Raw genomic sequence first — 12,630 nt, forward strand, 5'->3', positions numbered from 1 at the left:
TGAAAGAAACATAGGTGACCTTTCTTTTGTGTTAAATTTGCATAGGTTGTTAACTCATTTGTGTTTAAGGACAATTTTAAAGGCAACCGTTGTAGAGGGCTATTCTAGAAAATTGCCATCCTCAGTGACGGGCCATTACACTTTTTAATCCACAGGCTTTTGGGTGTTAAAAGCTCCTAAGAATTGCTAGGTTTTAATTTGGAGCAACTGCTTTGAGCATACAACTTTTTTTTTTTTTTCTGCAACTGTACTTTTAAAGATTTTTTTAAAAAAAAAATTTGGTAGAAGGAGGAAAAAAAAAGAGAGAACAGGAAAAGATGTGTTGCAATGAAAGTTAAGTCATGATGAGATGAGTTTATCAGCCTTGATCTCCTTAAGATACTTTGAATAAAGGCTACTTCTGCTCCTAGTTAGGAGGAAAATGGCCTCGTAGTTAGGAGGAAAATGAAATATCATTTAGTGAGGTGTCATTTTTGGTCTGGATTCAGTGCACTGGCCAGGTAAACAACCCTGTACATGTGACAAATCCTTCTAAATAATGGTAAATTGCAGCTTTGCACCGTGTCCTAAATTACGACTTGTTCAGTTTTATAAAAAAGAAGGATTTTTTTCTTGGATATCTAGAATTGCAAGTGTTGGGAGTGGCACACTGGGTAAAAATAAAATGAGGAGTTATTTTGCCAGTCTCTTGTATGCCTGTTTGAATGTCCTGGATCTGCTACTGCTCCTTCAAAACTGGCACCAGCTGATTTTGGTTTTGGCTTTTGATCTTGTGCTATGACCCTTACTGTCACCTCTGCTATTTTTGTGCAGTATATAATACCACCAGCTATCACAGCCTACAAACCTTTCTGTCACAGTAACCATGGCAAGGATTCTCGTCATGATAACAGTTCTCATCATGCATGTATCTCCAGTACTTCATTTTTTGTTTAACTGCGGTTTTGTGAAAAACTGTTAGGTTACTACAAGCACTGCTGAATAAGATGACAGGCTTTTGAACCTCTCTAATTTTATACGTAAATTAATTAATGCTAGTAATTTTTTTATTTTTGTTTTTTATAGACAAAATGATAGGACATTTCCTGTTTTGTTCCCTCCCAGCAATCTGTGTGACAAACTTACACTAAGTTAGAAAAGGTTCTTCTCAGAGTATGTCAAATTTATGTGTACACTGTCACTTTGCTTGGTTCAGGGTGTAATGGGCAACTGAGCCTTGTATTTCTGACCTGCAGATCAAGACAACTACTGCTTACAAAGCCTGTTCCAGCCATGCTTTTTAAATAGTGCATCTGGATGGGACTGTTTCCATTCCCTTCTAATCCGATCTGATATATGGCCCTGAGTTTAATGCTGGTAATAAAAGATCTTGCGGCTGTACTCATCTGCTCCATGTTCACCTCGATGGTGCTCTGCCTTCCTAATGCACCAGATGTAATAGGGTCAAAAATTACATTATGCTTGTGTTTGGCTTCTCAAGGTGGGGTGTTTGTATATACATGCATTCCTTTCACATTTCAGGAACATTTGATCGGTACTAGACTACTCCAGGAAGCACTCTGCTTAGATTGGTGGTCTTCGTTATCTGGAAGTAGTGTCTGCTTAAATCTTACATTAAATATTTATTGAATTAACAGTTATTCTCATTTTGTTCCTAAAATATTTTCACATTGTCTCTCTAGATGGTAAAAGCAATCCAAGTTCTACGTATCCATCTGCTCGAGCTGGAAAAGGTTAATGAGCTCTGCAAGGATTTTTGTAGTCGCTACATTGCCTGCCTGAAGACAAAAATGAATAGTGAAACTTTATTAAGTGGAGAACCTGGAAGTCCTTATTCACCCGTGCAATCTCAGGTATGTTTCAAATAGTTATGTGGATTTTTGCTTAAATTTCCTGAAGAAATTAGAAATACTCTTTTGTTGGTCTTAGTTTGTAAATGGAATTTCTGCAGTTTCTCTAACTTTTTTGAATCTGTTGTTAAGATAAGAAAGAACTGTAGGGGGTGTGTGTGTGTGTGTGCACATGTGCCGCTGCATGGTTGGCAGATTTGTTGAAATGTGGCAGTGCTTAAAGAATCACTTTTTATTTGGCCCCCAATACCTATTAGACATCCAGTCCTATGGGATGGTCCTGATATACAGAACTGTTTGCTACATATTCTTGTCAGTCTTGTAACTTAAAGTTCACTCTCTGCCATCCCTGTGCATATTTTTGATATCTGAAAGCATGGAAAGAAGAGTTTAAAGTCAGGGAAATATGACCCTGTAACAGTCTTACTCTAGTAGAGACTGGAAGAACTGATTTTTGTATGTGGAAAACAGTAGAAATTATTCTTACGTATTAAGGTATGTTTAAAAGTTTGCACGGTCAGTGAGAATAACTTTCTTGACCTGAGTAAAGCACTAGGCACCCTGTATACATACTATATCATTTTGAAGTTGGAAAGTGTTAAGGTTCAGTTAATAACTGAAATTGCTTTGATGCTTGTAATAATGAAAGCATAAAGGGTCCATTTCATTTTTCTTCTTGCGTGTTTGGATACCGCTTTTTATTAGTATTCATATACCTAGAATCATTTTCCTCCTAAAATTTCTGCAGGTAGTTTTATGTCTTTTGTAACGGTTGCTTTCATTAGGGTTTTCGAAGATACTGATTGGTGGTAATGAGAAAGTTAATGTAGGTAATGAGGAACCTCTAATCAAGTCTCTTTCTCTATGAAGTTAATCCTGTGTGTTAGCTCCCAACATGGTTTTAGAGCCAAAATTACAAAAGCATGCTTTATCTCCTTTACAAAAAAAAAAAAAAAAGAAAGGAAAAGAAAGAAAAGCAGCAACTAATTGTTTTATTTTTCTAGCAAATTCCAAGTGCCATTGCAGGCACACTCAGTCCCCAAGGGATTATGGTGCCAGCATCAGCATTGCAGCAGGGAAATGTAACTATGGCAACAGTAGCAGGTATGACAAAGTAAAGAAAAACTGGCACCTTGCTCTTCCTTTTGATTTCTTTTATAGTTGTTACAGAAAATACACAATTGCTATTTAAAATGTGTGTTTTGTGGGGGTTTTTGTTTTTTAACTCAAATAATATCTGAAAAGTTGGGGGTATGAAAGTCAAGTGCCTTAGTGGTTTCTGAATGATAGTTTAATTTCAATGTATACCAAGTACATATATGTGAATGGAGGTTAGAGTTTAAATACAATTTTAAGAGAATTTTCCATGCACTACTGTTTTCTAAAAGTCATTTCAGAGACTGGGATTATTTTTTTACTTATTTTTCAAAAAAGAAGAATCTATTTGACAGAGATATGTGTTAATTAAAATATTGCACTATCTAGCCGCCTTCTGCTTTATGCAGTTTTGAATCAACCTAGAAGCCCAAGATCCTTGAGGTCCAAGTAGTGCTGCTGTTGAAGAGATGGCATTAGAACTGGAAAGTTGTATCTTGCTTGTGAAGCACAACGACAACAACAACAAAGCCTTCAGCATGCCTGCAGGAGAGCAGTGCCGTGCTCTCCCGCAGCGTCCGGCTGCAGAGAGGCTGTGCTGGGGGACAGCTGGTGCTCTGCAGCTTCGTTGGTGCCCAGGCCCCCGTGTGCTCCCCAGACGACTGGTCTCCTCATTGACGTGACTGTCTGGGTGTCCCCCAGGTCGGCGCGGAGAGGTGGTGGCTTTTCAGCCCTGTGGGTCTTGTCACCTGCAGGATAGCCCCGTGGCAGGAAGGCCATGGGCTCCCCTGTGGTCTAGAGGTCGTGGCACGTCTCTTTGAAAGCAGGAAAGGTTGACTGGAGCTCGGATCTCTTGTTTCCTGAGCAAGGATTTTAATTGTTAGACTGATAGGGGGATGATCCTCCTTCTTTCTTCAAAGAGAGAAGAGAGCCAGGTAGATATATCCAAAAGAAATAAATCAAAATTTAGCTTTGCGATTGATGTAAATGAATCTGAACACAGGCTGAAACAGAAAGGGATCATTCTTCCATGTACCTGCCCTTGGCCCTTCCATCTTGCTGCTGCTTTCTGCGGGTACTAGCATTTCTGTAGTGGCTCAGTGAATGAGCCACTGCACAGCCAAAACTATGTCTGTTTTTTCTAAGTTACCACACAGCTGCGTAGTTGCAAGTGTCAGCACTAGCAAACTGCAGATGGGAAGACGGGTAGGACTGCCCATTCCAGCATTAGCCTGCACTTATGTCAGCATAAAAGTATGGTCAAATCACAGCATTAGGCATCTATGTCTAGAAGGTGTTTTGGGGACAGTGAGTCATAGACACTTCAATTTCAGAATTTTAAAGTCCCCTCTTTTTCAGTACTTGCTATTGGCTGTCTTCAACATCTCCCATTGAATATGGTGAGTGTTGCAGGGCTTTTTTGGTCCATGTTCTTCCCCCAACCCCATCCCTCAGTTTAGTGACTTCCTGTATATGGAACATTATTGCCTAACTTGGATTTGTAAATTCTGTTTTTTGGAGGCTCACATGCGGAACTTTCATTTACTGCAGTGCAAATATTTTGACAATAAAGAATTCAAAGTCATCAGAAGGATCAGATGTAGCATATCTAAAGTACAGGAAAACATAATCAAATTTAGCAGGTATTTTTGTGGGTGGAATAAATTCTAATGTAGCAAAGAACACATCTTATGTGTCTAGTCTAAAATAATAATTGATATGTTGTCAAATTGTAATATTATCTGCCATGATATATGTGTTTAAAGAGAATGAGTATCTGATTTTTTTCTTATCTGTAATCTCTTTATTGTTGTTTTTTGTTTTTTGTTTGAAGGCGGGACAGTGTATCAGCCTGTCACTGTGGTCACTCCACAAGGTCAAGTGGTGACACAAGCACTGTCACCTGGGACTATTCGGATCCAGAATTCTCAGGTTTGTTTCATTGGCTTTTTAGGAGAGTGTCCTGGGCTCACGTAAATCCGATTGTGTTAAAGGGTTTTGGTTTAAATCTGACATGCTACCAGAATGAACTTTGTGCACAAGTGTGTAGTAACTGATGTAAAATTAATGCGAACACTGCAGTAATATCAGTTTTACAGCATGGCATAAGCTCCTAGAGAGATCTCCGTTGACGCTACAGATTGGTATAGTTTCTAGCTGTTACCATTCTTTTTTGCTGCTCTTGTTGATGGTGAGGATGTGATGGTTGTTCACAGATAATTAGAAACCAGATACCTTAAGCTAGTTAAATAGTAAACACTAGTTCAATGATTAATGCCTTTCTAATTGTTGAGCTAGTCTTATGGCATCATGGATTTATGCTGTTGGGTTACGATGCCACTGCTGGCGTCGTAAATCTGACTTTATCAGAAGGCTGTCATCAGTACTGCGAGAAGTATATAGCTCTCAATTTATGTATGTTCAGGAGTATTTTGTCATGAAACTAAAAAAACTGAGCTGAGACTAGGGGTAATCCTCACGTAGCGCTCATCAAAGTGTTTGCTAGAAGTTGGGGAGCAGTAGTCTCTTGCAGGAGGCTCTTTAGAATTGGATCAGGAAAGCCCTAAGGAAAAAAATAAGGAAAAGAAAGCATGGAAATGAGAGGATCTTAATTTAGGAAGGATTTACAAGCTTTCTCTTGGAACAGAAAATAGTAAATCGCCCTTTCAGGAACCTGGAGCCAATTACCAATGTGAATTAGGAGCTATCGTGTCCACAGTATAAAAATCTGCTGGTAATAACTCACTCCTCCTCCTCTTCCTCCTCCCCTCCTATCTCCCCTCAAAGTGTGCTTAGAGAATTCTTGCCTTCCTTTTATTGGCAGTAGCATGAATGTACTTGCCCACATTCTGCCTTACATACATGCAATTTTGTCCTTAGATATCTTTTGGAAGGAAGTGTGTAAAATTAGTCTGAAGTGTTTTTGAAGAAAAATGATTTTATCCCTCTGATGGGGAAAAAATAAGATACTTCACAGAAAGTAATATCTATAACTTATCAATTTAACCAGCTTGCCCTTCAATATACTATCCATCTGTGGCTTCTTGTTGTGTTGATAAGGAATCTCAAAACCACCTGTACCTAGATTTGGACCCCTATTCTTTACCAGCTCTGGAAAATCCCTCTTCAAATTTCTCTTTCAGTGTTTGAGTACTGTGGAAGTGGGAAGGAAATACTAGGAGAGAACTGTGAATGTTCATTACAACAAACCCTCCATAGATAAATATACTGTTTAAGATGTAAAATGTTATTTCAGAAAGATAAGTGTGCTCCAAGTATATATATTATACACACATACTTAAACACGTGTGTAATATATATTCCATATAAATATATTTTATATAGCTCTGTGTATAAAATATCTAAAAGTATATATTTATGTAATGTGTATGCACACAGAGCTATATATTCCTACACATACAAATGCACATTATAACAAGTTTATGTGTGTGTATATATATATATATATATATGTATGTATATGTATAGATACGCACACATGTGCTTGTTGTAATTTGATAGTATAAGTCTAGCTCATAAATGACCTCTAAAACTTGTACACATGGCATTGACATGACTGGCTTGAAGAAATTGATCTGTGTTGTTTGAAAAAGAATGTTCTAGAATGATTTAAATTACAGTTTTCTGAAAGAATATCTCATATGCAATTTGTATATTATTTCTTACCAACTTTGCCCAAATTCTGAAGAACATACCACTGATACTCACAGGTGAGGTGTTTTTGTTTTTTTTTAATGTTCCTAATCTGTGTGCAAAAGATTTGCGTACATTAATGCAGTGCATTACTACCTAATACTGCCATTACTGTGTTAAGTTCATTATTTTTTCTCACATTATATTTGCAGCTTCAGTTGCAATTAAACCAAGATCTAGGCATCTTGCATCAAGATGATGGCTCATCGAAAAACAAACGAGGAGTTCTTCCCAAGCACGCTACAAATGTGATGAGATCTTGGCTTTTTCAGCACATAGGGGTAAGGACTGAAGATGCTTGGAAGTCACAAGGTTTGATGCAACTCTTTATATAATCTCTTATGATTTGCTTCATAAAGAAGGTAAATTTGCTGTCTTTGTGTAATCTCACTTCAGTTTTTCCTCAGATCTTCTGGAGTAGTTCCACAGAGTCTAATGTAATAGTTCTGCAGAGTATTATCAGCTGATGTTATTATTTAAGAAATACATTGTGTTTGCACCCCATGATCTCAAAAACGTTTTAAAAGGGATCTTTCTTCTTTTCAGTGTCTTGAGAATGGAATGCTCTCTATACTGTACTTGGCTCAGTGAAAAATGGATCCGTGTGTGTGTGTGTGCACACGTATTTGTGTGTTTGTTTTCATGGAGGAGAACTTCGAATTTTGGGAGATTATTCCCCTTTCAACAACCTTTCTGACACATGCCAGTTGTGTTCCTGTCTACTTGTGCTTACAACAGAATGTCTTTCCTTTGCAAATAATATTCGTCCTTGAAGGATATGTAGGTCTTAAGATATATTATAGTGTATTTATAGTGTGGGTGTTTTCTGGTTTTAGCAATTGATTTTACAACAGACAAGTTATACAGGAAAATCTGCATGTTCATCTTTGTTATGTGCACTCTTTTCATTAATTTCATTTGTAGCTTTATTTAACTAGAAGAGGCTTGTCAGTACTCTCATGTGACATTGCCTTTGGACAGCATAACTAATCAAATCTGGTCACATGCTGTGTTGCCCAGAGATCACGCTGCTTAATACTGTCAGCCATGAGAAGTTTTCTTCTTCTGAATTAGACATTAGCAATTTAATGGTACCGTAGACACATTCAAGGGTAAAACCAGTTTTTGTCGTAAAGTACGCTTTGTTAAATGATCTTATCTACAAGAGTTTTTGTGGTTTCTTAAGCTCATGTTGTTAATGAGTCAGGTGGCCTTAGTCTAGCAGCTTTAATCAGTTGTAAGATAGGAGTCCTTATTTTTGATGAGGAGATAGAATGGAAGCTTACACCTTTTTCTTCTTCTTCTTTTTTTTTCTTTTTTCTCTCTTTTTGGTTTGCTTTTTATCCTGGTTAGCATCCATATCCAACAGAGGATGAGAAGAAACAGATTGCAGCACAAACAAATTTGACACTACTCCAGGTTAACAACTGGTAAGACCAGAAACGCTTACTTAATGTCTGTTACTGCTTCCATATGCTTGCAGCATACAGAAATAATTAAAGAGTATAACTTGGACATCTGGAATCAAGCTTGCTGTGCATAGTACATGCATGTTATTTTTATAATACATAAGCTATGTTAATACTTGTGCCATTTAAATTCAATAATGATCCTGTAAAATTTTATCAGTAAAGAATTATTTTTTTCTATAACGGAAAGGATGGAAACTTTTGTTCCTTCTGCAAGTAAAGACATTCAAGTTAAGAGGATTTAGTGATCTGTAAAGGCTCTGAAAAATGTGCCTTAGTAATCATGGTTCCTGTGGTTTAAGAAGATACCTTCAACAGGTATTTCCCTTTATCTTCTGTCAAGGGGTATTGTCCAAATGGAAGGTGTCAGTGCCTCAACTACTACTTTCTTGGGTTGATATCTTTTAATGTGTCTTATTTTTCACCAGAGATATAAGACATCAGTCCAAGAGGAGGAGCAGAGGTGCCAACGTGCACCCAACTCTGCTCAGGGTATTGATTCCTAAAATTGTTGCAGATGAGTCCAGTAGGGCTCTTCCTCAGCTTTCAGACGTGATGCTGCCTGGCTGCATGTCTGCAGTGGGGTTCGTTGGGGAAATACTTGTGATAGTGCACAAATTCCACAAGCAGGGTACTGTAAGTAGGCCTGCATGGCACGCTGGCAAGAGAGCTGGGAGTTGACTGAGGAGCCTTGTATTGCACCATGTGGCCCTGCCAGCTCCACCCTGCCTCTTTCCACTGCTGATAAAGGTGGCTTCTCCGAGTGCTTTGGCAGATTTAGCAGGGAATGTTGCCCACAGTCACAGGACAATTCCTGCTTCCTACAAGTAGCCACAGTGAAACTGATTTAGTTGATTGCTGGTAGGGCAGCGAAGTGTGGGTTAAGTGTTTTCTTATTCACTAGTGGAGTAAGGGAAGGGCAGCAATTAGCAGTGTAAAGTAAATGGGTGGAGATCAAGGAGTGAAAAGGAGCTGGGAAAAGATGGAAAATGGGTTTGATACTGTCTCAGGAAGGTTACCTACAAAGCAAGTCATGCAGGAGCTTAGGATGGCAATTTAAACCAGGCCAGACAAGGTAGGAGCTGTATTTTTAGGTGATTCCTAATGAGAAAAGTATCAGCTTTTTGAGTTATGCTGTCAGCAGGTCCTCTGTGATCAGCTTTTAATAAGGTCTTGAAGTGTGCGTTACTCATGCAGTCTGGGGAGCTTCTTCCCCTAGAGATGGGGGGAAAGGCTGCCAGCAGGCAGATGAGAGCTCTGCTTTCTTAGCTAGTTTTCAACATCGAAGGATGCCAGTGTTTTGGGAGAAGTTTCACATATTAAAAAAAAAAAAAAAAAGGCAAGGCCAAGCTGGTAGGGAAATGTGACATTTTGCAATTATAATAATTCTGATTTTTTTTATTGCATACTTGTGAGTCCGAGAAAGAGAGAACATTTACAAACTTAACGATCATAAGTATTTCTTATTTTTGATTGTGTTTAGGTTTATCAATGCTAGAAGGCGAATTCTTCAGCCAATGCTGGATTCCAGTTGTTCTGAAACTCCAAAAACAAAGAAGAAAACAGCTCAGAACAGACCAGTTCAGAGGTTCTGGCCTGACTCCATTGCTTCAGGAGTTGCTCAGCAGCAATCTAACGAGCTTACAATGTCAGATGGTAAGGAGAGCTGGCTAGACAACAGATCATGAAGTTAATCCTCTTGAGCATAGAATTTGAGTGTTTGATACATTTAGTGGCAGGGAGCTTCCCAATATTTCTGCATGGCTGTGTTTGGACAGACAAGAGGATTTTTTTTTTTCTCCTTAAAATTGTTTCTCTGTTTTCAGGAGGGTGTTACTGGAAGTTTTGCTGAGAAGCTTTTGGTTTTATTTCAAAAGTTATGAAATGTTGTGACAAAAGGTTAGATGTATTTGCGCATTCTGAGATGAGTTGCATGTCAGTAATGTTCTCTCTGATCAGCAGTATTGGACTATACTTTGTGATTCTCCATCCTGTTCACATTCCTTTCAGTATTGCTTGGGGGGCTGAGAATCTGCAATTCTGTACATGCCTCATGTGTTTCAAGCTGAGAAGAAGGGAAGTGCAATAGAGCTTCCAAAGTTTTCACTTGAAGTAACTTTGTTAGCAACAGATCAAACTAAAATATTTGTATTTACAAAATTGAATCTAATGGCTTTAATCTCAGGACCAACCTTTCTTTCCTCTTGCTTTATTATAAACTACAAACATAACAAATTACAAACCTGTAGCAGCTTTGCCCCCAGCCTCCACTGAATCTAGCAACAGCTTTATCCATTTAAGTCATCTTGAACATCTCTAAATACTCCCATTTTTCTGCAAAGAATTAAACTGCAGTACTCTGCAAAAATTTTATTGCAATGACTTGAGTGGAGAATTGTTGTAATGAACATCCGTAACACAGCTGGGTTTGAGCCAGCTTTAGTTCTGGGACTTCCTAATATTTAAGTGCTTGATGAGCTAAATAATGCAGCTTTTATTTTAATGCAGTTCCTTAGGTTTGCTTCCTATTGATTAGAAACAAACTCTGTTGTATAAAACTCTGCATTACTTAAAAATAGCTGAGGAAAGATGCTCAAGTGTGGTGATTTTTGCTTCTCCAGGTGCTGTTGTAACAATCACAGCCCCAGTCAACATGAATGTAGACAGTCTGCAGTCCCTGTCGTCCGATGGTGCTACTTTGGCTGTCCAGCAGGTTATGATGGCCGGGCAAAGCGAGGACGAGTCTGTGGACAGCGGCGATGACGACGGAGGAGATCTCTCGACGACAAATATCAGTGGGCTGGTCTTGGATAACAGTGATTCTCTGCAGTAGGAATCAAGGAAGAGTGACAAAATGTTTAGGAAAAAGAATGGACTGACTGACTGTTTTTATAGTTTGCACAGCAAACATTTTACACAAGTTTTATTTCTAATATGTTTTATATGTAGATATAGAAGGGTGCACTTTTTTGTATTTCATAGTAAGCTTAAAGAGTGTTTTTGCAGGTGCAGCAACTTCTTTCAAATGTGTTTTTTCTTTTTTATTTCTTTTTCATTTTCTTATTTCAGAAAATTATATCTAGTAATATAAAGAACCACATAAGCACCCCTTTGTTCTCTGATGAATTGGAAGTGCTGCAGTTTCTAAAGAATTATGCAGTTTCAATTAGTGCTGTTATTTAACACAGCTCTTGATGGGCAGGTGATGTAAATTTAAAGCATGTGACACTAGTGTGTGGAACTTGATCATTGCGTTAGATACATATATTTGAAAGATGCTTCTGCACCTTAAAAACTGCTAGTCTGAGGTGGACAGCAACACACAAAAAAAAAGATGGTGATGTGTGATTCAGTAGCGAATGTATGGCAATTTAAATAAGTTTAGTTTCTCTCATAGTCAGTGAGCCTGTGTATCATTTGCTAAAAGAAAAAAACTCCTATTTTTACCTTGCCGGGATTATTGGATAAAAAATATTTTTATAAATTCAGTAGGAATTGGGATGACGACTGTATTAAGCAGGAGAAAAACAAATTTCCAGAGGGGAAAAGTAAATGTTTAGTATTCCTATTTGGAAGGTCTGAAAATTGACCAAATTTAATAAACAAGCCTACACTAGCGTTCTATGATTCTCAGCTATCCCATAGTGGTGTAGTATATTTGATAACGGCATAAAGAATGGCCCACTGTTTGATGGGATTTTGATATTGTCAAACTTTGATTTATATTATGTGTAAACTAATATTCAAATAACATTAATGCTGTATCTAAACTTGTATCTGAAGATGTTTCCTAAATGAGTATTCAGGTAAGTAAATTCAAACACCCACAACACTTCCAGTTATTACAGAGATTTAATAGTTTATAGTTTGTCCATCTGATTCTAAAAAATGAAGTTGCCTATTATGCAGTGATGAATTTGCTATCTCTTTGCTATTTTATTATATTTGAAATATTTTTCCCCCAATACAAAAAGTAATAATTTATGGATTTATATAAAGTGTTTTCAAAGCTGCAGGTCACTACTAGAGTATACAGCAGGCTAATTAGAGTAGGAGATCCTTGTGTGTCCTTCAAAAATTTGAGAGCTTGTCATGAAAGCAGGGGTGGTTTTTTTTTTGTTTTTTTTTTTTGTGGTAATAGATCATTTCTTTTTTCCCCAAGTTTGGAGTCTGTGTCTGTCTACTCGTGAACACTTAGTTCTGGAACTTTGTATTCCTGTTATTAAGTACAAGTCTCCAAGTAACAGACTCCGAGAGTCTCCTGGTATGATCAAGGTCCTCTTTTCCTTCAGTCCATTTGTCCCTATCTCGGCTTAGATCAAAGACAGAAATTTCTTCTAATTTAGACCACATCTAGTTGCATTTCTAACATGACAGGGACACAGAAAAGCTTTTAGAATTTTAGATGTTGTATCTGAACAAAGCCCTTTAGCAAATGCAAACATTGAACTGCATTCATTTTTTGCTTCACAAAACGCTCAGGCATATGCTTAGGTCTCGTT

At 37.8% G+C, this 12,630-nt stretch overlaps 1 protein-coding gene across 4 annotated transcripts in view; it reads left to right on the forward strand.

Moving 5' to 3' along the window:
• PKNOX1 (PBX/knotted 1 homeobox 1) overlaps positions 1–11,746 on the forward strand; it is a 38,579-nt gene extending 26,833 nt beyond the window's left edge. For all 4 annotated transcript variants that reach the window (XM_088530655.1, XM_088530656.1, XM_088530658.1 and 1 more), the window contains 7 exons: positions 1,683–1,853; positions 2,855–2,954; positions 4,780–4,877; positions 6,812–6,940; positions 8,013–8,089; positions 9,612–9,784; positions 10,750–11,746. In XM_088530655.1, coding sequence (XP_088386781.1) covers positions 1,683–1,853; positions 2,855–2,954; positions 4,780–4,877; positions 6,812–6,940; positions 8,013–8,089; positions 9,612–9,784; positions 10,750–10,961 — 960 coding nt within the window. In that variant the 3' untranslated portion in view covers positions 10,962–11,746. The remainder of the gene's footprint in view (positions 1–1,682; positions 1,854–2,854; positions 2,955–4,779; positions 4,878–6,811; positions 6,941–8,012; positions 8,090–9,611; positions 9,785–10,749) is intronic.
• Positions 11,747–12,630: the final 884 nt, after the last annotated feature.

The sequence above is a fragment of the Tinamus guttatus genome, unplaced genomic scaffold (genome assembly GCF_059628265.1).
Source record: "Tinamus guttatus ecotype Peru unplaced genomic scaffold, ASM5962826v1 Tinamus_guttatus_pri_ptg000384l, whole genome shotgun sequence".
NCBI classification, from domain to species: Eukaryota; Metazoa; Chordata; class Aves; order Tinamiformes; family Tinamidae; genus Tinamus; species Tinamus guttatus.